At 39.9% G+C, this 27,167-nt stretch overlaps 1 protein-coding gene across 1 annotated transcript; it reads left to right on the forward strand.

Moving 5' to 3' along the window:
* Positions 1-4,643: 4,643 nt before the first annotated feature.
* kras (v-Ki-ras2 Kirsten rat sarcoma viral oncogene homolog) lies at positions 4,644-15,349 on the forward strand. Its single transcript, XM_022206698.2, has 5 exons — positions 4,644-4,943; positions 7,038-7,155; positions 7,996-8,174; positions 9,165-9,324; positions 12,902-15,349. Exons 2-5 carry the CDS (start codon positions 7,045-7,047, stop codon positions 13,016-13,018), a joined length of 567 nt encoding a protein of 188 aa, XP_022062390.1. The 5' UTR covers positions 4,644-4,943; positions 7,038-7,044; the 3' UTR covers positions 13,019-15,349.
* The last annotated feature ends 11,818 nt before the right edge of the window (positions 15,350-27,167 follow it).

Genomic DNA, 27,167 nt, shown 5'->3' on the forward strand with positions numbered 1-27,167 from the left:
CTTTACCTGGGCTACTGTCATATATCCATGAATTTAGTGGGTAATGATATCACAATGAACTTCTTTTTTCATTAAAGAGTACAACTAGAGACGTCTGATGTTTTTTTTGTTTTTTTTTGCCAAAAACTAATATGCCAATATTGTCCAACTCTCAATTTCCAATTCCAGTATCAACCAATACCGATATATGTGGGCTAATTAACTAATTTTAGGTAACCTTACATATCTTTTGTCATGGAATTAACTCATCATTATTGTGATGCCCCATTGTTTGCATTCTCAGATGCAACAATGCTTTCCAAGTGTAAACATTGTCTGTGTAAAATAAGAAAACTATTTCAACTTAAGTTATGGAAAAAATACCATATTTATTTGTTTTAATTTTCTCAAACAACAGTTCACACTCTCCCTCTCTCTCTCCCTCTATGATTATATTGTTTAATGATGGCATCACTTACGCAGTGGTAAACACCAGCAAAATCCAGGGATTATTTTATCGGTTTTCATGATCGGCAAAAAAACGATAACCATATTGACTGATATGACATTTTTATGCCAATATCGGGCCGATAATGTTGGCCCACTGATATTATCAGACATCCCTAAGTACAACCCTCATTGTCATGGGCACATGCAGTTAACATAGCAACAGATCTGCAAACTTGATTGAAAAGAAAACGAGCTAGTTCCAGTAGGACACAACTTTTGGTAAATATAACCAAAGAAATGAATGAAAAACATGTATTTGAAACACTGACATACTATATTTCACATCATGTTCTGTCAGCAAGGCTTTATTCCTAGGATACTATGATGGATTTAGTGCTTAACCCTCCTGCTAGCAATGAGGTCTAATTATCCAACATTATCTGAAACTCACAAAAAACATTGTGGGTATCTCATTATTAACTCTATTCCTAACTATTTCTATTAATATTTAGTGCTATGGTGTTCTTTACCTCTCACAGATCAAGGTTCAGTGAGGATAATGTATTTGTTTCTCACAAAAAAAATGTGTATTAAAAGTTTTTTTAAATTTATTTAAAAAAAGACCTTTAAAATGTATTTTATATCTTTATCTTTTTATGAAGTGATGTTGATAAATGAACACCTCTTCTGTTCAGGGTAGGTTTGCATACAGCATATGTGAAATGAACCATTTTCCTTTTTTATGTTGACTACACTTGTCAAGCAGAAGAACTTTCATACCGAAAAAGTACTTTCCAAAATGGGTCAAGTAAACCCCCAACATAATAAGAGTGTTAATGATACCAACATTATTTTTTATTTCATTACACTTATCAAAGAAAACATAGAGGTATAACCATCATTTTTATAAGCACATACTGCATATTTAAAAAAAATTAAATCAGCATTAAATGAACTTAACTGAATAAATAAATTAGCTAATTCCATTAGAACACAATTTATGGTAAATGTAATTAAAGAACATTTCATTTTAAAATAATTTTTGAAACACTGACATATTGTATGTCATACCATATATTCATACCCATATTAAATATGATGCTCTCAATACAACTGTCTGTAATGAATTCTGAATTTACTGGTAATGATCTACAAAATTATTTTATTTCTTTTAATTCTCTAGAGAACTCATTAAGTATAACCCTAGTACACACATTAAATACGGATATACATAATGTTAAATCATGTTACATTACCAAATACATGAGGCTTAATTGAAAAAAAGAGCTAATTCCAGTAGAACACAGTATTTGTTTAATATACTGGAAGAACACCGACAGACTGTATTTCACATCCTATTCTGTCGGCTTATAAAGACTAAGTGGGATACGCTCTCTTCAATAAAAGTCATATAAAATTTCATTTCAGTCCATTTTTTTCTAACCTCAGAGAATACATTAAGGGACAATCCTCATTTTCATTGGTCCGAAGGCACATACAGTAAATGTAGACTTCATTGCAGTTAAATCAGCATTTTCAAGTGATTATAAATTATTTGCAAATTATGCAACTTAATAGGAGAACAATATCTAAATCTGGTAGAACACTATTTTTGGTTGCATGGTATGAATGAAATTAATGAAAATCAGTCACTGTACACTAAAAAGCATTTAAAAAAAGAATATTTCCATTCATAGACACATGAGCTCCTTGCAAAGAATATAAGGAGTCTAAGCTAGATTCAGCTGGAGCAGCAGATCATTTGGCATGAATGGAGGCTTACTGCCCTCTTGTGACAGAACAGAGTTTCCTGCAATAAAACACCAGCTGGAACTGTCACATCTAACTATTTCCTTTTCTTGGAAATCAGTTGGCTCTCCGAGTTCAGGTTAAAATGCTCTCATAAAAACAAATCTGCTTAGAATAAATCATTATTACTTCTCTAAAAGTCTCTTGCAAAGCCAAAAAACAGATGCTTCCATAACTACTGTTGTATTCTTGGGCAAATTATAGTCAGATCTGTGGTACAGACCTTTATCACAGACAACATTTTAACCTTTGATGGTTCTTTTGTGCTGAAGGAAACCATTCCAGTGAGTCACCAAGCTGCAGCGAAATGTAGCTGCTGTTGATCTTATTAGGTATACTTGTGATTTTCTTGCTTTGATTTGTCTCTGTGCCTGCTGTATAACAGGATCATCTTTAGTTAAAACAGCTGGTTCAAATGCATATTACAACATATGTCCTCAGAAAATGTAGCAAACTTACAATATGTAGATGGCTCGATGCAGACGGCTACCTTCTTTGAGACTGGTTCTGCTGGAGGCTTTTTTCTGTTAAAGATTTTTTAAAAATCTGTCCACCATCACAAAAGAGCTGCTCAAAGGTAAATGTTTGGATTTTGTGGTTTCTGTGTATGATGTGATGTATAACACCGTTGTTTTACTATGTGTAGTACTGTGAGGTTACTTGTACTGTGAATTGGCACTTTAAAAATAAAACTGAGCTGAATTGAACTGCTAGACAAGAAGCCAATAGTGACATCTAGTGTGTCTGTTGTATAAGTGAAAGTAATGTTTTGTCTTTTTCTGTTCTTTTACACATCCTGTATTTGGCTACAAGCTATTTTTTTTACAAGCTATTGTATTTATTGGACAGTGTCCCATTAATGGTTTTGGAAGGTATGAGAGGCAGTCCCTCAAAACAAACACATGCAGTTATGTATCATCATATCATACATAGAGTTTGTGCATTGTACTTTACATGCAAAAAATATATTAAACATGGAAAATACAAAACATTAAACAATAAATATAAAAAAGCTAAATCAAATTGGGATCTAGGCATTCTTGCATTTAAAGGATTTTCATGTATATGTTTTTCATGTATATATTTTTTGTAGGCTCATAACTTTAGTTCTAAATTAGTCAGGTTAATCTACATAATTAATAATACAGTAGAGTCTTAGCCTTAAAGTAGTAATTTGTATATTTTTTGTGATAGTTAATCGTCAGTATTTAAATTTCTCAGGAAAATTCACGCCATAAATAAAATGCTATGGTATTAATTTCAATTAATCTGAATCTTATTTTTCTATTGGGATGTACTTGAGAAGATGAAACACAAAATAGAGCACAATAAAATCCAGTTAATTCATTTCAGCTCCTAGGACCTGGTGTCCACATATGTGTACATAATCTTTTTCAGAAAGAGTGTATTGTTCATAATAATAATAATAATATCAATAATAATTGTAATAATATAAATAACAACAATATTAATATAGTATGAATATAATATACATATAATAAGAAATAAATATTATATTCAAATATCAGATATTATCCGATTATCATATTTATTGGTTACTCCTTATCCCAAATAACTAAGAAATCTAAAATGCAACCAAAGCTTGGGTCTTAGGAGGTTAAATATATTAAGTAAACAGCTCAGAGAAGTTTAACAAAGTGTACACAGGTGAAAACAGAATGATGAAAACTGATAGACCAAAGTAAAGTAGACAATAGAAGTAGGGGGGAGGAAATAAGTGAATGAAAATGCATACAAGTTTAATGAAAGTAGATTCAGTTTAGACACAGCCGAGTGGATGAAATGACCCTTAATTTTTTAAGAACAAAATTCTGCCTTACAGGCTTCCCGTTCATTCTCATTCTTTCCCACAAATTTGACTTTTTTCTGTGCTGACTTTCTGTATGCGTTTCTGTGTGTTTATGCACATCCAGCGCGCAGGAACAACGCCAGTGAACACCAGAGAAAACTGACAAGGGATTGCCAAATCATTTCCTTGCCTGGGAATGACGTCCCTGCTGCACATTCCAGTTATATTTAGAGCCTATATATAGTGGAGTCGCCCTCTAGGCTTTGTTGACTGTGCAGCAGGCAGAGCAGGGGCAGAACTGGGAGAAGAGCTGACACTATGTGACCTACATAGCCACAATTAAGCATGAAATTATTAAAGTATGAATATCAACCACTGTGTCTGGTTTCAATATTACATTTATTAATAAGAAATCTCATAAAAGCTGCACAAACACAATTTAGTAACTAATACAGGCTAATGGGGCTTATGTAAATCTACTGGTATAAATAGAAGCTGTCTTAAAGAGCAATCATGTGCGTATAAATGGTAAAAAATAGAGCGTAATACAGGTGTTATTACGACACTCACAGTGGAGTGATATGGCCCAGACCGGTTGAAATCCCCAGCTATGCTTTCTGGGTAAAGTGCGCCCTGGTATCCGCCCATATTCGCGTAAAGAAGGCCAAAGCAGCTAGGCCGGACGCTGGATCAAATGGAAAGTTCAATCGATTAAATTTGCCCACTTTTTTCTGTGTCGTGCATGTTCCTGCTCGCTCCTGAAACGACGTTGGACCGAATTAAATGCGGGCGTTTTGGCGTGAAATAGGAAATGCAGAGATCCTGTGAAACGGGAGGATTATCAGCTTGACTTCTTTGGTCGCTACTTCGGACGCGGAACTCCACTCGCTAAAAGGTAAAACAAATGGATCCGATTATTATGTGTGTGGGGCCCTTTTGGTATTCGTTGCAACGTGGTGTTCACTAATGTGGCAGCCAGGTCACCGTGTCCGCTGTGTAAACACCGAACTGTGCCGTTATTGTGGAAATATTTCGTATTTAGTGCAAACTACGCCCAATTGTTAACCTACCGTCTGGCCCTGCAATGCAGACCTGTGGGTTAGCCTGTCAATGGCGGCTCCGAAATCTGCACCTTTGCCCTCTGAATGAATGATAAGTGAGTGTGTCCGGGCACACAGGTGTACACAATGCAAAAATAATCGTCTTATTGTCGTCAAAACACGCCAGGTTAGCCCACGAGTTGAGCTAGTTAGCTTACTTTTGCGGGTGCGGATGAAGCTCCAATGCTAAGCTAGCTAACAGCACAGCTAGTTTTCACACCATTCAGGCGGCCACACAGCAGTGGATTTAAATCAGATTCCTCTCCACTTTTAAGCCAACTGCATGAACAAAACCCAGGGTGTTTATTAGGAAAAAAACGTGACTAACTCGCACCGGTGGAAAACTAGCTAGAAAGTAGCCTAATATTTAAATGGCTGCTAATCAACCTCCATTACTCCTCTTAGTGCTGGAGATTTCTCTGCTGTTCTCTGGTGAAATAACTTTGTTGTTTAGTGATAAATACATTGAAAGTGTGGATTCACAGCCAGCCACACATGATGTCAGCAATCATGGCTGGCATCTATTAGCCATTTAAATTCCACAACATCATAACTGACAAACTCACACAAGGCTGTGAAAGCTGACTTTACTTAATGGCTGCATCCTGACCACAACAACCAACTCTACATGTAGCTTCATTCAGTCATCAATTTCCACTTTCACTGACTAATAAGCTGAAAAGTGCTCAGTAAGACATGTGGCAGACAAAGTGCTGCTGGAATGATCTGTGACGCTGTCAGTAGTCTTATCTGCTCAGGTAAAGATAAGGCAGTTTCCTGGTGTGTAAATCACAGACTGTGTGGGTTTTAGTGTATAACACGGAGTCGATCATTTCAGGGAGCACTGAAAAGTGTTGTGAACACAAACAAGTGTACCTTTGTTGGCCAAATACCTATCAAACCACATTCTGGTTTTTGTTTGTCTAGACATGGCCATAATAGTCAGTGCAGCTCCTCCCTGACTACAGGCCGTGCCTCTATGTGCTGTAACTTCTGAAAAGGCCAGCTGCCACTACTGATGGGTGCTGCTCCACAAAGCAGTCAGACAGCAGAGAGCCTCCCAGTCGCTTGTCAATTTTGGAGCCTTAATGTAACCTCATGGATTTCTGCCTGGGGTTAGCTTCTGTTGTGTAGCTGCTACTCAGAAAACACCACTGACTCTGTTGCTAGATTTAGACATTTGATTACATATGTAGACTGTCTTATCTTTGTTTCTGTTACCTCATTATCTGAGTATTTCTGATGCAAAGCCTGGGGAATAGTTTAGTCTCATGTTTATAAACGGATTCTTCAGCATTTGATGTACCTTTTATGGTTGATAATGATTTTTACTGCTTTTCCTGAGCTAAAAGGCATTTTTTTTAGAGTTTATATTCCCTCATTGGCACATAATCTCATGCAAATTAACCACCATATTGCATTTGTGATTATTGTAGTTTCGTTCACTGGAGTTCTTGCTGCATACTAAAACGGGCATTCTGTAAATGAAAAGCAAAGCAAACCTGACGGTGTGAAATCTAATTTTCCAGTGATTCAGCGGTGTTATTAAAAGAATCGTTGAGGGGTTTTTGAATTACTCACTGGAAGTGATGTTCACACATTACCATTTTCTCAGTCTGCCAATCCTGAGCGCGCAGATTTCCCAGTGAACCGAGAACCCGTCAGACAGAAACAACGAGCAGTAAATGAAGCTGGATGGCAGAATTGTTTAAAGCGGTGATTCAGCGCTCAGAAGAGTTAACCATCCACAATAGAATCTAACATTTTTAGAGCGGAGAGGTTTAAGCATCTGAGAAATATGCTATTAAGGGCTTGATAGGTGCCCTAGATTAATGGATGATCTCACTGTCTGTGGAAATGTAATGAATGTTCTTCTTCTGGTTTCACAGGTGAATCATGACAGAATATAAGCTGGTTGTGGTGGGAGCTGGTGGCGTTGGCAAGAGCGCACTTACTATTCAGCTCATCCAGAATCACTTTGTGGATGAATATGACCCCACCATTGAGGTAGAGGAAATTTGTGTGTGTGTACATGTATGTGTGAGTGTGTGTGTGTGTACCGTGTCCATGTGAAGGCATGGTGGTCACAGAACGAGGAGAAACTGCTCTTTAAAAAGAAAAGGAGTTGCGACAGGTTCTACTGGTTTAAGTTTTATAAAGACACCAAACAGGTTCTTGATAACTTTCCTTACATGCTTGCCTGCCTGCTTTCTCAGTGGGGCTACCTATGCAAAGAGAGCAAAGTTTCATCATGGTTTCAATCAATTATTAATGGAGCACTGCAATAGATTATTTAAATACCAGGTGGCATCTGGAGGTTTGACAGTAATTATTTGAGTTGGATCAGATTAAGTGCAGCTATCAGTGTGATGAAAGGTTCTGGTATTTTGATACAGTGGAAATGAGGAGCTCATTGTAATTTAAGGTGTGCTGGAAAATGAAGTGCCCTAGAATAATTAGATGGAGTTCAGTCGCATCTTTGATTAACATCATGTCCATACAATGAATACAATGGTCATGATGAGACAATGTAAAAAATAAAAATAATATTATTAAAGATTATCTGCAAAGATTCACTATGTTGTACATTTCTGCTTCTCTTTATCTACCAACATATACATTAGTTGTGGATATTATCATATTAATTGACCTTTTAATTACACAACAATTAATACAACCGAGGATTATTAAAACAGCATGAGATGATTCAATCACTAACCTAAATTACCGTATAAATAAATAATTCCTAAACTCTTTTATTTTGGTATTTTATGAAGCTGCTGTTTTGAGCCCTCCACCTTCTTAATCTCAGGGTTCTGATCGTTTTCTGACCTCTTCGTCTTCCAGGACTCCTACAGAAAGCAGGTGGTCATCGACGGAGAGACGTGTCTGCTGGACATCCTGGACACTGCAGGTCAGGAGGAGTACAGCGCCATGAGGGATCAGTACATGAGGACAGGCGAAGGCTTCCTCTGTGTCTTTGCCATCAACAACACCAAGTCCTTTGAGGACATTCACCACTATAGGTGAGCTGAGAAACTTAAGGTCTGCGAAATTTGGACTCGGTGTGAATACAGTATTTTATGCGAATCTAAAGCTGAGGTTTTGCTTTCTGCACGAACGTGACGCACGGAAATGAGGCGCTCGGAATCGGCACGAGAGAACGCGTGTGGCTTTATGCTCCGTGTGGATTCTGAGGGCCTCATTTCCACCATGTTTTCCCATAGATTGTATGCTTTCCACGCATCTGCGTTGTTAGAAAAATTTGGAGGTGTACGACGTGGAAGTTTCCCCTTGAGAAGGGCCGCGTGAAGGGGCGTGGCTGCTAAAATGATGTAATTCGTCCACATCAAGCATAAAACAAGCCTAAAGGATCACATTTTGGGGTCTACTAGTGATTAAAGGTTGCAAGGAGACACCTAAGTACCGGTAGTCACAATGCCACTGGTTTTGAGTCCAGCTGGGAATGTTCATTGTCAGACAGATTTTATGTATAGAAGTTTGTCACATCCCTTGTCACTGCTTTCACTGCTTTGCACCATTTTTTTTTATGTCTGACAAACTTTTAACCTGTGAAGGTGACCTTATAACATCCCGAGTTTGAAGGAAAAAAACAAAAACATCTAGGCAAATTAAATCTGACTGATAATGCAATATCATATTTCATTCCTTCTATTGTACATGTACTTCTTATTCTAACAAAATTCTTTCGTGGACATTTTGTAGGTCACACTTGTGTTTAAATACATAGTAGCAAGTTATACAAAAATCTGTAACTTCAAAGTGTAAATACCTTTTTAATTTTCTTTTTTTAATATTTTGTATAAAAATAATTTCTGAATCAGTAGCATGTGGTTGCATACATGTCCTAACAGGCTGCAGCATTTAGCTAACACCAATAATTTCCTTTTTCTTCCCAGCGAAAGCTTTCTAACATGGGATTACCTCGCCCTTGAAGTATCACATCAGTTAGATTTTAATCAAATGGCATTTCTCTTGTGTGTGTGAATGTGCAGAGAACAGATTAAGCGGGTGAAGGACTCTGAGGACGTCCCCATGGTGCTGGTGGGGAACAAGTGTGACCTCCCGTCCCGGACAGTGGACACCAAGCAGGCTCAGGACTTAGCACGCAGCTACGGCATTCCCTTTATTGAGACCTCAGCCAAAACCAGACAGGTGAGAGTTCAGCCAGAGATGGCTACGCCCTCGACTTTCCAACAGTTCATTTGTCAAACCTGTCACTAAACTGCTGTAGTCTTTCACTGTGGGTCAATTTCACTTCGATGTCATGTTTTATTATTTACGAAAAATTGGGCTCATGGTAATTTTGACAAGTGTCCTTGAGGAGGGCTGATAATCTTGGCACTAGGATCACAAGAAATGTGATTGAGTCATGTGCTGCTGTTGATTTGTGTCACATTCACTGTCTCTAATGGTCTTTTTTTATAATAACGTTGCTTGGAAATCTCTCAGGCAGGGCGTTGTGCATCATTAAATCCTCTTTGGTTAATTGAATTTTTATTTATGGGTGATAATGTAATCATTGCATGCTACTTTGTCTTGGATATGTGAAATTACATCATCATTAGGCCCACCTGCAAAGGATCCTGCATTATAAATAATCAGCAGATCAGTGAATTTGTGTCAAGGAGTCTGCATGAAAGGACAAACTGTCGGTAATTACTCAGGAGGTTAATGATTCTACTTACTGGTTACTGTAACTGGGTGTTGGAAGATTTGTTGTGGTGTCACATCCAGTGGTGTGTGTGTTGTGAGCATGGCCTCAGGTAGCTGGCTGGCTGATGGAGTGATCTGTAAACACATTTTCCTTGTCTCTCTGACCTGGGGTGAATCACGGCTCCTTCTGGTGTGGGGAAATTAATGACACAATGACTTACGGCTTTGTTCACCTAATCCTACCCGAGTGAACGGGTAATTCACTGTCCACGCGGGGCTGCTTTTGTTCGGCCAGCAACTTTCACTTCCATTTCAAACTACTCATTGTTTCTCAAATAAATGATTTCATCTGACTTCTGTAGAAAATCTCTGACATGTAATGCACAATACACAGATATGCCACTACTGCATGCACTTCTCCTTTGTTAGGCAGCTGAAGTGATGCTCCACACGAAATATTTTAGACTCACTCATCCACTGCAGGCCTGGAAGGTGGCTATTTAAAGCTAATAGTTTGCTTTTAGCTCAGTTAAAGTTTATTATTATTTAAAAAAATGTAATAAAATGTCAAAATCCAGTGCTGCAGCATAATCCACCTCTGCACTTCCCATGTGTATGCTCAGTATGCTGGAGTGACTGTGTTAACAGAACACAGCTAAATGCACTGCTTTAAAGAGGACCAGAATGTAACACACAAAACAAATCTTCATTTACTGCACACTTAGTGTAGCCACAGTACCTTTTTACTGAGAAGAAGCAAACTGGCAGCCTTTCCAAACCTACAGTTGGTGAGTGATTTGGAGTATTAAGATATTCTGATTATAAAGAAAAGGCCAGACATCTTAATTACACCCAAGTCAAAGCATCGGTCTCCTTCACTCATTTGTATTTGTAGTTTGTAACGCATGCACCCAAACAGTATGTCCCCCTCCATGTATTCCTCAGCATTGAGGAAAGTTGTGTCTCATACTGCAGAGAGTGGAAGATGCCTTTTACACTCTGGTACGGGAGATCAGGCTGTACCGGCTCAATAAGCTCAGCAAGGAAGAAAAGACTCCGAGCTGTGTCAAGCTTAAAAAGTGTGTTGTGATGTGAAAGGGGTAAGTGTATGCACCCACCAGCTCTGTGTGTGTGTGTGTGTGTGTGTCTGTGTGTGTGTGTGGTTAGTGGAGACGACACCCAATGAGAGCTGGCGCTTCATATGTTCTCAAAGCTAACCTGCTGGTTTCTGCTGGGCTGTGGTGAGGCTGGAACAGCTGATGATCTCTTCCTTTTTCAGTGTTTCTGTGTATCCTGGTTGATTATTGTTTTAGGCCGTTTTCACACTGGGTTTATTTACTGAGTCTGAACATAACTCTGATTGAGCTAGGCTTGGTCTACTTTCACACTCGTGTACTTTTTTCACAGCTTTGTTCTCGTTACCTTTTGTTTCCATAGCGAAATGATGCACATTTACATAGGTACAAAAAGAGAAAAACTGAGACAAGCAGGTGGAGCTGCAGCCATAATAAAGGGCTAAAGATGTAATAAACATCCCTTTTTTACTGCCTAACTGGAGGATTAAAGCTAACTTGGTTGAAGTTAAAGTAAGGGATTTTCTCTGTCCTGTTTGGTTAAAAATCCACAAGACATACAAAAACAATCACTGAAATGCACACATTTTCCAGCAAGGAAATGGTTTTTTCCCACTACGGGGGGGGGGGGGGGGGGGCGGAATCACACCACCTCGTCTTCTGGTTGTCTTGGCAAAGGATCCGTTCTCTACACTCCTGTTCAGGAAAAAGTGTTCATATGGTCAAAGCTCCACGTGAACTCTTCTCAGATTCAGACAAAACTACCAGTGTGAAAGTGTCCTAATGTGCTGAAATCAACATGAACAAAAGGGGGTTTGGGCTGGTTTGTAATCATGTGTGTTTAAAGGAAATCATGGTGGGACTAAATCACATGCTGCAGTGTTTCCGTGGAGGACGTGTGTTAAGAAACTGGTGAATATGCTCTCAACAGAAAGAGCAAGTGTGTTTGTGGGTGAGAAAGTTTTTCTTTCAGATACAAATCCCTTTGTCTTTGTTTTCTTGCCGTCTTTGTCACAAAGTGGCCTCAGGCTTTTTACTCTACAGCTCCTTGCAGATTATTGTCACATTTATTGCACAATCTAAACTGTTAAGGTACTCACACTCTTGCTGTTGAGTGCCGTCAGCAGACACTAGCTGCATTTCCATGGAGCCCATTATTCACCAATAAGCAGAATAGGAGCTCAGCGAGAGAATAAAAGCCTCTTTTGAAACGCCTCAGTCGGAACAAATTGCCAAATTCAAAAACAAAATCATTCAGTATAAAAGTGGTGGACTTTTTTCTTACACTCTATTTCAGGTTTTTACTTTCAGCATATTGCATATTCGCTCACTTGACTAAAATCAAAGCGGTTTACCTGCTTTTATTGGTTGCTCGAGAGTTTTCCACCACTTTCCCCAGCGGTGCGTGTTTCCACAGGAGCTACATTTGAATAATTTATGCTCATTAATTTTTTGGGCCATTACCAGACCTGCCTTCTGTTCAAAAACTAATATTTTTCTAAAAATGTTGCTTCAGTACCAACACGCAGAGGTGAACCAGTATTGGTGCCAAGAACTCCAAACAGGTCCATTATTTTTTAATTTTTTTAAAAAAACTGTTGGCTCATGTTGGTGGAATGCATACAGATTAGTGCAAACGTAAACAGGACAGCTCGTTCTGTCATGTTATTTAGCCATCATTTAAACACTTTGCTGATTGGCTCATGTGACTGCAGCTACTGTCTGTGTCGCTGTCAGTGCTGACTTTTGCTCTCAGATACATTTTCGATCTATACTTCATTCAGCGGTGTCCCACAAAGCCTGGATTGATCTTTGATTTGTGTCACACTGACAGACTGATTGTCCACTTAGCAGAAAATCAGTTTAAAGCAATCTAAAGTGGATATTGACAATATCCCAGATGATATTTGGAGATTTAAGTTTATTTCTGCTTTGATATTAAACGCTAACTTCTTAATTCTGACACTGCACTCTTTATTGTTTGTTTGTTTGTTTTTCTCCAGGGCGTTGATGATGCCTTTTACACATTAGTGCGAGAAATCCGGAAGCATAAGGAGAAGATGAGCAAGGAGGGCAAAAAGAAGAAAAAGAAGTCCAAGACAAAGTGTACGCTTATGTGAATAATCACCCCTTTTCAAGACAGACTAAAAAAAAAAAAAGAAACTATGTTGAACAGTTCAAGTAATACATTTTGTACATTACACTAAATTATTAGCCTCTTTCTCAATACCCACCATACTGAATACTAAACCTGACCTGAATTTTCTGCCTTTGTTATTTGCCTCTTGGTCACCAATAAGCTCCTTTTCAGTTTAGTGCCAGTTGCTGACGTGTGTTGGTCCAACAGCCTGATGACTTAGATTTTCTCGGATAACGATGATTTGGATAATTTTACATAGGTGCAGAGCCGGGAGCTTAATCGCATTGCAAATCACATCTGACTAATTATTCATTACCAAGTTTGAGTTAGTTTTCCCTTTGCTTGAAAGGTCATGGCCTGCAAATGTTCTGTGATGCCCTTTTTAAGTATGGGATGCCAAAGAATGAATTTTCATCCCGCTCACGTAGACAGTGGATATGAAGAAAGGACCAACGTTCAGCCAGATGAGATCCAAACGTCCCAGCCACTGTGTAATGTCCCCGTCTCTAATGACCTCTAGGTATGACTTAGTTCTGTCACTGTTCAGTATGCATGCAGACTCCTACCCTTCTCCGGATGTTTTAACACCCTAATTAGCTATTAATTAATTTGCAATTTATCATTGCTTTGTAATGTGTGGGGAGTGATTTCTTGCCTTCATGAGACAAGATGTTTTTTTTTTTTGTTTTTCTTTTTGCATGCTATGTGTCCTAGATGACATGGGTATTGCAAACTGACTCTGGTTGATGCATTGAACAGAGCCAGCAACGAGGAACTGAAGTGGACATCCATACAGTCTACTTTATAATGTTTCTAAAGAATACTCAGTATCTGCTTTTGTGAGAGCAAAATCTGCCATTTTTTTTTAAAGAAAATAATTGACAAATTCAAAGATTCGTGATGATTTTGAACCCATTTTGTAGTAATAAAATGGGACTAATAGCCAGGTTTTATGTTGGTCATTTTACGCAGCAGGGATTTATGCCTTATTTGACTATTCTGGTTAAAATATTCCTGCTTTTCTTTAGGCTGAGACTCAACTGTAGGATAGTTTTGATTCATCCTGACAATAATCATTTCATCGCTGTCAGCAAACTCCTCCTAGAGGACCTCATGTTAACACAGAATGTTTGGTTAAATGCTAAATTTTCGGATTAATGAGTGTCCAGTTGCTGGCCACAGAGGTGTCATACCTTGCACATTTCCTAAGCTGTCAGCTTGTTTGCCTGCGACTGACTAGAAAGCAAAACGCGTCTTTTGAGCAGCTGTCAGGAATATTTGCCTTGGTGTGGTGTCACAGAGGTGTTCAAAAATGTTGTCAAAATGGGTTTTCAGATTCTTTCCCATGCCGAGCTTTTTAAAGAGTTTTTGGATTCATTTGCTAAAGTGTTGAAGTTGTTTGGTGGCCTGCCTTTCAACACAAATGATTGTCCAGCAAAATCATTTGTCATCTCCTCCCACAAAACTTGTGTATCGTGGTGATTTAACTGGAACGGATGTTTGTAAATGAGGCTGTAATTGCCGTAAAATTGGTTTCTAGAGAAAATTGTCCGAATTTATTTTTAAAAAAGTCCCAGTTGCTTTCTTGGGTCACCTCATATTTCACCTTTTCATTGTATTTGCAAACTGTTCGCCTGGGGAGTTTCATTTGCCTTTTATCTTTGCATTAGGTGCTACATTTAGACGGTAGGAAGAGCCCAGACCACATTTACTTTGTCCTGCGTGTGCTCAAGAGATACACAAAATGCTGTTTTAGGGGAGCAACGGTATTCACACAGAGAATCCAGACATGATACGTTTTGCTTTCAGGATTAATGGATTTTGACCCAGTTTATTATTACCTCTTTTTTCATGAAGTAGATAATAACTGTTAATGCAATTTTAATTATGGAACCCTCCTGTTGACAATACTGTTTCAAAAGTAGTTTTACTGTAATGTTTGAAATGTTCCTCTTCCTTTATTGCGTGCCAACAGCTGATTTCTGAAATGTATCATTTATACCTGGATCGTATTTTAACAACCTTTGTATAGTTGTGATACTGAAAGGTGCATATTTTGTAAATTGTGCTTCATTTCGTTGGTGTGTCTAAATGAATGTTGCTTTAATGGAGTTTCACTCCGCTCTGTGTATGTGACTAGAGAGTGTGACTGGGTCCAGGTCTAGGGAAGTGAATGAATGACCACTTTACAACACACCTGCTGTGGGCAGTGTAGAGTGGTGATCTGATCTCAAAATGAGTCTATTTTTTGCCATGAATCTCACCACTCCTATTTAATGTGTAATAAAGAACAAAGTAAAGAGGAACCAAACTTTTTCTTTTTGTCATCTGTTTCTCCTCCTGACTTATAACTGCAGGTCTGCTCCATCACAACACACCAAGCCACCGGAAAACACGGGAACGTAATCATTTCATCGATTCTACGTACAATACCATAAATGTCTGACATTAGATTTTCTAAAGGAGGCATGCGTTTCATTGTTTTCTTCATTGAAAGTTAAAGATCACATCAATGTTCCCCAGTGGGTGGCACTGTTCACTCACTTTGGCAGAACTGTTTCTTAGAAACCACAAAATCTATGAAGGAGCTGTTCTTCAGCTGCAAACACTTCCAGACAGAGCCAGTCTAGTTATAGCTTTTACAAGTCCGGAACGTTTTTAGAAATAAATAGGCACTAAATATATTCACACGAGGGGAAAAAAGCAACAAATCATATTTCATGCTTTTTCAGGTTGATCATCTTTGGTGTTTAAATGAAATGAATTTTATAAATGACAAAGTACCATTCTAATTTCATACATAATACAGTTTCTTATTGTAAATAAAGCTTTTCCTTTCTCCCAAACATCACTTAGCTACAAGGACACTAAAATTCCCTTATTACCATTACCTTATTACTGTCTTCATACAAGCAGTAGTTTGCAGCCAGTTTCTTTCAAAAGAAAAAAGAAAAAAGAGCTTTAAATAAACACATTGAGCAGTATGTTTAAGCGCATTGTCGTTCCTTTTCTGTGTAATAGCTTCAGCTGCGACGTGATCAACTGCTAACATGATTATTCAAGACTGAAAAGTGTTCAGTGCAAATAAACGATAGCTTATTAGCCAGATTCGGATGTTTAGTTAAAACAAATCAGCCATAAACTGCTAAATTTAATTGATTTAGCTAAAAACAAATGTCCAAACACTTCATAGAAGCAGCTTGTTGGATAAAATTAGCATTTCCTGTCCTGAAAGGCCCTCATCTAACCTGGTTCTATTAAGTTTAAAGTGTATCGTGTGTATTCCACCGCTAGTATTGAGCGTGGCAAACTGAACATGACTGCAGAATGTGAGTTATTTCCTCCTTTCATGAAATAAAACACACAAGAATTCCTAACTAGTTCACCCACAGCATTGTGTTGAAATTTCATAAAAGACAGCCATCTAGAAGGAAACATGAAAGATGTACTTATAATCTTGTGCAAGATTCTGTGTCTAAAAGCTGCATATATGTGAGATCCCTGCATGGGTTTGTCCCTTTGAAATATATGCTGTTTATTGGAGACATTAAAGGGTAATTCAAGCATCATTTTGGTTCATTCTCTTTGATTTGCACTTTCACATGCTCCTCCCATCTAATTATGGCTGTTTTTCTCTTGGATTAACTTGGTTTAAATTCATTGTGTAAAAGTTCTCAAGCTCATTTACTCGTGTTCAGTATTAAACAGCACAGAAAACAACTCCAGAGACATTTAATTCAGTCAGCAGAAGGAATCCGTGACTTTGAATGAGAAGCCAATAAGGGGACTTTTTTTTTTTTGCTGTGGCATCAGAATACTAATATCAGGCTATAAACTTAAAAGAAATTCTGTTCACTTTCATGTTAATGTGCAAATTCTGGCTTCTACTTTTTGCATGTCTTTGAAACTTCCCCTGAGGCATGTTTTGTTGAATTCATGTGATCTTCTCTCGAAAGCAAAATGCTCAACTTCTTGCTGACCCTTCCGCCACGCAAAACAAGACTTGTGGCCAATGCAGTGCATCTCTACCGGGGCTAACAGGTAATATGTTTTCAGTGTTTTCAAAAACATCCAACTCAAAGCTACAGTACAAAGAAAATAATATACCTGCAGCAGGTATAAACGATGCCCAAAAAGTCTGCCTCATTGCTCTTAACTTAAGTACTGAGAGTTTCTCTTTCCTTTTGTTCTCTCTCACCAAATGGCTTATTTATCATCAGCTCTAACTCTGGTTGAAATCATAACTGGGACATCTGTGAGAGATCTGTGTTTAATTGTGTGTTTTTAAATCTGCTAGTTATTAGTATGTTGACATATTGAACACTTAACATTAGAAACATGTGTCTAACTACTCTAAGTAAGCAATGTAATGAACTAATTAATTAAAATCAACTGAATAATTCACAAATATATTAAGATTTATCTTTTATGTTATATATACACTGAATTCTGTGATTGTAATCTCACACTGAAGCTACCTCCAATTAAACTAACTAGTGTTTGATATGCAAAATAAAACCCCCACAAGCCAAAATACTTAAAAACATGAACATATTTATGAAGTCTCTGACATACTATATCCATACAGGGTGTTTTAGAGGTCAGCCCGGCTCTGAATTGGCATAGATTCATAGAAAGTCCCTCCCTACCAGCCCTTATTTACTGCTACAGTGACAGAAGTTGTCCTCTGGCTTCAACATGCGGGCTTGTGTGTTGGAAGATGTGCTTGTTTAGTCATATTCTGTGAAGGGGGATGTCATGTAGCATCAAAGATGAGATATTTTCCCTTGCAGATTTCCAAGAAATAAATGCCAGCTAGATTATGACCATAGACAGTATACAAGCTTCAAAAGGACAAGCCTGTGTATGTGTCATATGCAGGCAATGCCGGGGTAATTGGCTGCAAAACAATGTTTGCTGCAGAGGCAACCTGTATAGCTATATTCTGTTTTGGATTACAGCCTCACAGCCAAGGCGTTTTAATGACACCGCAGTTATAATTAGCGAATCATTTTTTACGTTGTTAGCCAATTATGAATTAAACACAGCAAGTGTTTGAGCCGTTTTGTTCTAATAGCCCCATTTGAATTTTCTGCTTCCTCCATAATTATTTTACGTTGCATATGCTGAATGGTCTTTTTCAAAGGAAGTTAAGTTGTTTCCAAACTGTTGCTGTGAACAATAAACTATGTTAACATATTGTGACAAGCTCCATTACTCTGTCTTCCTAAACAATGGGGCTACGGCGCCTGCCACCTAGCAGCCAAGAGTGAAAAAGAGAGGAGATCTAATGAATTATGCAGAGAGAGCTTTCTCTCAGCCTGACAGTCTGAAACCAGCCTGGAGAAAATTGTAAGAGAAGTACGAGTCAGTGCAGCCATCACAAATCCCCCTCCCCTTCCCCCCAGGGACCGCCAAGGCCAAGGCCTGTCAGTCAAGCACCGTCTTCCTAAACTGTAAGCCTGCAGGTCTGATAAAGCGCCGAAAAGACGCCCCAGAAGCCAATCCGTGCTACTCCTGTCAGCGAGAAGGTCGGGGGGAGAAAAAGACACAGCAAATGTTCCTAAATTGCTAACAACAAGCCTCAGACTGGGGTCCATTCACGAATCACACAGCCCGGGCTTGCAAATCCGTGTGCACACTTGCCCCATGCTCACTACGGAGAAATCTCAATCACAACCACCAGTCCTGACCCCTGCGAGTGTGTGCACAGGGGTGGATTCACAATCATCTGACTGTCTAACCTTTGCCTTGTTAGTGCACGGAGCGAGAGAATTTCCTTTTTATTTTAATGAAGTATGGCTTCCCTTCCTGGCAGGCAGCTGAGTGTAGGGCAGCAAGAGCACAGTCTGGTAATGAGAGGCCAGAAGGTTTAGGTGTCTTCAAATCGCAACACACAGAAGAGCCTTAATACAGACGTGTTTCCACCAGCCCTGGAGGAAACGGAGAGCCGGATGAATATTCATGGCGCGGTGATGAATTGTGTTGCCTACAGCATCGTGCCACTTTGAAAGCCCTCATGCTGCTTCTTTTATCACAGGAGGTCTTTGGCACTGAACCTCACGGGCCACAACACAGCACTCCAGCATCCAACTACCAATTATCATCTGAGATCATTAACTTGTTATGTTGACACAAAAACTGCAATTTCAGATGCCCCTCTTTATTCAAATGACCCTATTCATGAGGAGTGGCTGACTGAGTTGATTGGATTTTTTTCTTGTGTGCTTCGCAATCACTCAACAAGTGATGTTTGGACACAAAATTAATGAACAGCGTGCAACGCTTTGAACTGTACGCACGCTGTGTTCCGAGATGGATAAACAAGAAGCCTCATAATATCTTTCAAAGTATGCATCAGCACAGATTGATACAGTAATGGCATGATGTCGAATGTTTACGCTTTGTTCCGTTCAGGAAGCAGGGTGCTGACTTACCATAATGACGGTAAGTCACAAGGCAGTGAGATAAAGCAACGGAGGGACAGAGGCGGAGCTGGGTGGCAGAGTTGAAGGGCCTGGGGATTGAGCAGCATCATGTTCGGCAGCCCCAGACGGGTGATTCATACCAGCTTCATCACTGGCAACAGACAGGACATCCAGGCCTTTATTACCTCCATCCATCACCATCACTTCATCAATCTGAGCTCCTGTGAGCCAGCTCTCCAACCAGTCCCCAAACACCCATCCCAGCGTGCTGCCGGACAGAGATTTACACCCACCCACTAACATCCTCTGCCTCTTGCTTTAACACACACACACAAAACAAGAGAGATGAACTTCTATGTCAACTTTAGACGCACACACACACACACACACACACACACACACACACACACACACACACACACACACACACACACACACACACACACACACACACACACACACACACACACACAAAGGAAGGCAGACAGCGAGGGAGTGTGTAAAGGCCATTCTGCATGGTGTGAAGCTGTTCCCCTAAGGGCCTCTGGCTGACAGGCTATCCTGCATTGTGAAAGCCACTTACACTTCAGCCACATCATACCACCTGCTGCTGCTGACCAGTGTGTCACAGAGGCATATCATGATGGATACACTAAGCTGTGAGAGAATTCATTAAATCATTCCCACTGCTCCCGCTATTTAAAGTACCGTACCAACTCTCCTATACGTACTTAGCACGGGTCTTGATTTTCTTGTGACTGGACTCTTTCACAGTCTAATGCAATCAATACTAAAGTCCTTCAATAAAGGAGGCTTTGACATCGTCAGGGAGGCGTTGAGGGAACATGAGACTGTAATCTGTGGAGGTGTTGCATTGGATTGTAATAAATGTTAAAAGACAAGGGAGGTAATATTTTGAATTCGCTATTGTAAAACCAAAGATATGCTCATCTCAGTATCAAACCAACTTAAATCCATGCAGTCCACCGAAAGACTTAAAGCTTTTAAGTAGCAATAAGTGGCTTTGGTCATTTGGTGATAGCAGAACAAGAAAAAAACACAACATTGACACAATGTGAACCGATAATATTTACATGATAAATATGTTAGTGAACGTTAAATAGGTAGTTGACACTTGCCTCCGTAAGCACTATGTTAATCATGCTTGGGTCCCCCAGTTGAATGTAAAATGCATGAACGCAGCAAGTATTATTTTATTAAAATATATTCATTCTTCAAGTATTTATTGTTCCAACACACATTAGCTCCACAACAGAATGGTTGTCTCGAAACAACCAAGTTCTATTTTGGAAATGATAATGTGCAGACAATGGGGTCATAGACTAGACGTTTTGTATTGGTGATGAATCACACATCTTCCATGCTTAGAGTTAATGAGGTTACTGATGCTGCTTGTGGAATATTTTCCCGTTCTTCCCGAGGGGCTTGGTGAAGTTGGTGGACATTTTTGACAACAGGATCATCTAATGTCACATTGACATACATGTCTATCCTCGATCTGTCACACCGTGTTGTCTGAAACTGTTTTGTGGGCGGCAAATGGTGGAATTGTGGACATTCATTTGCCTGGCTGTGGTCCTAACTGGCATGCCAGCAGCCTGTTCTCGTCTTTCTCTTGTCAACTTCGGCATTGTGTCATTTGAATAAATCTAGTATTTTAAGGTTGTCTTTTATTGGTCAAAGGACTGACTATGTTCTGGTCACTAATCGTCTAATCCTTTGACTCATTCAGTGGTTGTGAATTTGTCAATATTTGAAAAACTCAAACCTTTTAGGCACAATTCACTGAAATGAACCTTTTTCTACTAACAGCAAATTATGTCACATTTGAACTCTTTAAATCAGAAAATAAGATGATTTGGATGCAGTGTTTATGTGTTAGTCTACTATTGATTATCCTTTTATCTCTCTTTTGGTCTCCACCATCAACTCCTGTTTAATTAGCAGCTAAATTCTTCATTATGTTGACCAGCTTGTTGCCAACATAGTGTCTCTGACAATTGGTGCACACTATTTAATACAGCTGCTTGCTGCATCCAAAAAAAGAACTGTGAAGAGTGGCATGAGACACTAAAAGGCTGAAAATACCTGCAGAGATGCTCTCTAATAGGCTAAGGTCCTTGACTATATGAAATCCCTCTCACATTGCAGAGCTATTTGATCCAGGGGTATTCTGAAAGTTATTATGCTTGTTTGATTGTCCGATAAGACAGCTGTGCACAGTAGCTTTTAACAAATAAAAAGGGTCTGCATTTATATAGCACCTCGTATTTGTCTGGAGCCATTTCAGGTGTGGTTTAGCACACATTCAATCCTCGGTATCCCGGTAAACTACAGTGTCCATGTTTGTTTTTTCAAATACAAAAACATGTCATCCAGTGCAATAAAGTGGCTCCAGGTTTTAAGTTATAAAGTACTGTGTATCATACTAAAACAATGAGGGAAGTACTTGCATCATGTAACAAAGAATCTGAAAGCACCCATATTCAGCAGAGCATTTTGCCCAACTGAGTACGTTCCTTGGAGTGCAAACATATGGGGGTGGGTTTTTTTTAACAAATGAATCCACTCTAATCCACAGAAACAGCAGCACAAACTGCAGTCTCCAAACTTCCCACACAGTTTAGTCAACCTTACAGTCTCAACATGAATTTAACATTCTAAGCATTGATTTGCATCAAATTGTCCATGCGCCCATAAAACGTGTCTAGCAGCTACATGCAGAGAGAGAGAACATTGTTTTTTCCTATAAATAAGCTACTGGTGAATAGATAAAGCTCAAATGTATTCTTGAGAGAACTGTTTGCTTGCTGTTCATACGATTAAATTGTCTCATGATTAATAATTTGGTCTCTTTTGTTCACAAATATTTTCCCAGTGTGCACTTTTGTCGGAGAACACTCCCACTTAAATAAATCATTGCTGAATTAGTGTTGCATTACACACTTTGTTCAGAGAAACACACTCTCCACAAGGCCACGTTCGGTGCTGTGAGGGCAATCTGAAGGACGGAAAGAAAACCAATCACTTTTGGAAATTGCGTCATATTGATTTACAGCTGCTATTATACACCTTTTTCTGTACATCCATATACACAGACCTCTGTCATTGTATATGATGTGACACAGGCAGGGGTGGACTGGGGCAAAAAATCAGCTCTGGCATTTTTGGCCCAGACCGGCCCACAACATTATCGGTTGACTGAATCAAGAACTAATTTTTGAATGACAAAAAGCTGACAGAGGTCGGATTTTCAGAATAAAAATTCAAAAACATCCCTAGAGACCTATACAAACTTGTTGACAAGTTGGAAAAAAAAACTACTGAAATGCAGTAGAGCAGTAGCCTAGCCGCGCTAGACCCATATTTCTGAAGGCACAAGGGTCTAGGGCCGCTCGACAGGGAGGGAGGCGGGCTAAAAGGTTGTCTTTCAAATCACTCTGCAGCAATTGGGTAGGTATACAACCAATCAGTGCAACGAATAGGCTGACGTAGTTCCTAGAGCGCCGGCGGATTGTGGCTAAGTCCCATTAGCTTCCCAACCAGCGGAGCCAACTGGTATATTAAGGATTTGCCATATCCCGTCGGCATAAGTCCAAATACGTCTTTCTTCTCACTGAAACACTTCAGTGCCGTCCTTTGTTTATCTTTCAAGTTGAATTTTAGCTTCAAATCTTTAAGGGCTGTGGCCAAAGACGAGTCGACAGATAACCGTTTATTGTGTGCCGGTTGTTTCTGTCAGAATCGTCGCGCCTCTGTCGTCACTTCGTTACGCCCGCCTTCTGACTCTGCACTTCATGGTGATTCATCTGGCCAGTTTTAGGGGTATTGAACTAAAATTGAAAGTGGTCCAGTCTGAGAAAATGTATTAAAGCAAAGGTCCAGAACATCATAATGTTAAACCTGAATTAGTGCGATAGCTATATGTTGATGTAATCTACTAGTTTTATTAGCGTCTGCATGTAACCAATAACTGACTATCAAAACCAAATAAATTCAGTCTGGTTCAAAAACATTTTGGCAACATTTTTTTTAATATAACTGTAAATCTTAAAATAAAGTGCGGAACTGAAAAAAAGCTGCTCTCAATAATCTTCCACAGTGAGCAGATGTTCCTGTGTTGCAGGTCATTGGTCCAGACGTGGTCATTGAACACACCGGGGGGGTCTGGCACCGTGGACTTCCTAGAGCACCTCCTCTTTTTGCATTCTTCATATGGGATGGAAATAAAGTAACGTTGGTTTAGCACGTCCATCAAATCCTGTAGGTGTGAAGCAGGAAGCCCTCCATAATGAGGATGTGAGGCTCCTCCTCCTCTTTGTGGTCGGACTTCAGGACCATCTCTGTGTCCAGGGTGTTATTAACGCCATGAGACTTCTCAAACTTCACCGGGTTCTCCAGCCACGCGTTGATCCTACTCATCATGGCGTCCACGTCCAGAGCAGTGATGACATCATAATGCTTAAAGCCATCTTCACCAACTTCAATCTGATCTTGGGCCTTGAAGAAGTCATCCTGATGGACCATACAGCAGTTGGGCAGGTTCTTGATCAGGCGGTTGGTGAGGCTGGTTTTCCCTCCATCGGTTACGCTGCCGATGCCGATGATGCACTTCATGTTCTCGGATTGATCAAAGCTCGGAAAAGAGTCACAGGGTGGCCAATCAGATCACGGAGGTGATTATATTCATAGTTGACAAAACTGCCTCATAACTGTATGTTTAGCCTCTAAACTGTTTTCTGAACGCTGAGCTTGCTTAGCGGCTACAATGCAGAGATTTCATTGGCTGAGTAGCGTCATGTGGGATGCCTGAATTCATATGTAATTGGTCTGTGTGTTTCCTGAGCTGATAGCCAACAACGTAAACACTGGAAAAGCTGCGCCGGGATAATAGAAGCGACCCGTGAAATTTAAAATGCCATTACAATTTACTGATTACAGGTCCGGGGGAACCTGTTGACCAGCCCCACTAGACACCGGCCCGGTATGCCAGATGGCCAGTCCACCCCTGGACACAGGGGGTGTCATTAGAGACTATGAATATAGCCAACTTGGGGGAGACAAATAAATGTTCTGCTTAGAGGAACATTTTATTCTCAGTCTTGTAAAGTTATTGATTCATGCACCATATAGTGCTGCACCAGTGGCTGTAATTTATCTAGAAAAAGTTGAGAATGCTGAGGTTTTTTTTAGTTTGTTTTGTGGATTTTCGTGCCTTAACTTTATTTTTTTATTTTTGTAATTCCCAGTGCTTAGAAGAAAGAAAGAAAACACAGTGTGTGAGAGTAGTACAGTTTGTCAGAGATGTTTACTTGCTTGACCACATGATGGTAAGTGATGACAGGGGAGAGAGATGAAAGGGATGGGGGAGAGAAAGGGGCTTAAGAGAGAGAGAGAAAGGAGAAGACACTCAATGTAAGTGTTTGTCAGCGTGGGGATGTTTGGGCAATGGTGGTTTCCGTGGTGACAAAGCGAAGAGCAAATACACTAAGAGAGAAGCATTTTGTGCTTTTGGGGGCACACGTTGAGCGTGTGGTGTTACAAAAATTCCTCCTTGAGTGCTTTATTGACACGCATTCACAGTGTTTTGTTCGCAATCTGTTCGTATGTGTGTGCCATCCTCGTGTGCCTGCGTGTGGGTTTGTATGCATCAGGATGTAAGATATTATATTCACACCCTCACACGGAGATATAAATAGACAAGCCAGAATACAGGGGAAACTGAATAATAATTTGTTTCACTGGCAGCTATTCAAACTTACAGTCTGTCAAAGTAACGTAGTGCAGAGCAAGCAGAATGCAGAGTCTCACAGCAAATATTTGGTATGCTGGCCAATAAATTCAATCTGCAATCTTATTTTTTCCACTCATGCAAGGGAGATTTATTTCCGGGCAGATTAGAGATCATGACTCAAATCATATAGTTTCATCTCTTACCTGCTTTTTCCTTTGTGAGAAGTAGCTGTTGTAGTTGTTACAATTACTTAGTCATTTGTGTTACCAATGAGTGAGCAAATGAATGTGTGTGCATAGTTTGGTGCTCTACTGTATGTCTTAGGGGGGTACAGTGTGTGTGTGTGTGTGTGTGTGTGTGTGTGTGTGTGTGTGTGTGTGTGTGTGTGGCAGCGTTATCTCTTCCTCATTCAAGTCATGTCACAGGCCAGACACTCCATTGTCAGGAGAGGCTTTCATCCGCTGACTTCAGATGTGCCTGTCATCCAGTCCAATTATACAGAGAGAAATAGGTATTGTTACACTCTGGGGATTGATTCAAGACAAAATAGAAAAATGAAGAGAAGACTACACAGTCATCTACGGCCATGCGCCACTTGCTTGGAGTCACATGCACTACTTCTCGCACACACAGATACAAAAAATCACATGGACGAACAACTTCAATATCTCAGTGATAACAAGTCATTGCAAAGTAACACGGCCTCACCGCTGCCTACAGTGGAAAGTGTCTGGCAGGTAGGCCGCGGTAATTTGAAATGGTGAAGGATCGAGTGCTGCACCTCTGCCTCGGCCCTCACTGTCGAGGTGATAGACCTTCTTTTTATGGAGATAACTGCGGGTTGATGGAGCAGCTGAGCAATCCCGGGCTTACAATGACTCCAACCTGCTGCTGAGAGCTGGTTCAGAGCCACTCAAGCATCAGTCAACACGCTGACATGAACAGTCTCATTTCACCACTTTCTGCATTTTCCTTTCTGCTCTTTTGGTTCTTCCACCTCTCTCTCTCTCTCATACAAAACCAGAATGGATGTCAAGAACCACCACTTACCTCCGATCACTCATGGGGAACAGCTCCAAGTTGATGTAACACCACGCTGGCATTGCACTCATACGATGCCGTGTTGCCATGTTAGTCATTGTTACCATGCTGGTTCATGAAAAGTTTGCTGTTGCTCTTTCAGGCCTTGTTTTGAATGTGCTGCATTATCAGGTTGGTAAACGACTAAGAGGTGAAATGGTGGCTCAGCTCTGCCTGGAGGATCCATTTACCTCCTCCGTCATTTCATTAAGTTTGTCACATGTATCCTTATTTATACACGAGAGTTGTGACAGCTCAAGATGGCAGACGTCTCAGTTTAGACAATCCCCTTATGTGTAGTCAACCCTGCGTCTCAGCCGAGCCTCCAGTGTCCTTGCTCCTGAATCAGATTCACTGATGTGGAACGCAGTTGGCTGAGATGCTGGAGGGCATGGGGAGAAGGGATTTGCTCCTCGGCTAAGTCTTTTCTCTGTGCAGATTCCTACCGGGCCCTGAGAGGAGATTTAAACTCTTATATAGACACTCTCAAAATGGGCACGCACACACACACACACACACACACACACACACACACACACACACACACACACACACACACACACACACACACACACACACGCACACATACACACCATGCATCTGTTTTCCTGCCATCAATCTCCCAACTCCACCCAGGTTGTTTTGAAAGTGATAAATTCAGCCATTTAATATCCATAATTAATAATTTATTACTCGCAGCGCACCGCAGATTTAGATTAGGTAGTATTTTATCTAGGTAATAGTTGTACCCTTCAAGGTCATTCTGAATGTTTTTCATTATCCTTTCCCGGTTAAAACTCAATATAGTTGTTTGTTACCTTACTCCCAATGTGACTGAATGACACTACTGAGTAGAAAAATTCATT

The sequence above is a fragment of the Acanthochromis polyacanthus genome, chromosome 8, assembly GCF_021347895.1.
Source record: "Acanthochromis polyacanthus isolate Apoly-LR-REF ecotype Palm Island chromosome 8, KAUST_Apoly_ChrSc, whole genome shotgun sequence".
NCBI lineage: Eukaryota > Metazoa > Chordata > Actinopteri > Pomacentridae > Acanthochromis > Acanthochromis polyacanthus.

Coding starts and splice junctions, on each gene's coding strand:
- kras (XM_022206698.2), top strand. CDS start 7,045: ATGACAGAATATAAGCTGGTTGTGGTGGGAGCTGGTGGCGTTGGCAAG. Junction 7,156..7,995: donor AATATGACCCCACCATTGAG/GTAGAGGAAATT, acceptor TTCGTCTTCCAG/GACTCCTACAGAAAGCAGGT. Junction 9,325..12,901: donor CCTCAGCCAAAACCAGACAG/GTGAGAGTTCAG, acceptor GTTTTTCTCCAG/GGCGTTGATGATGCCTTTTA.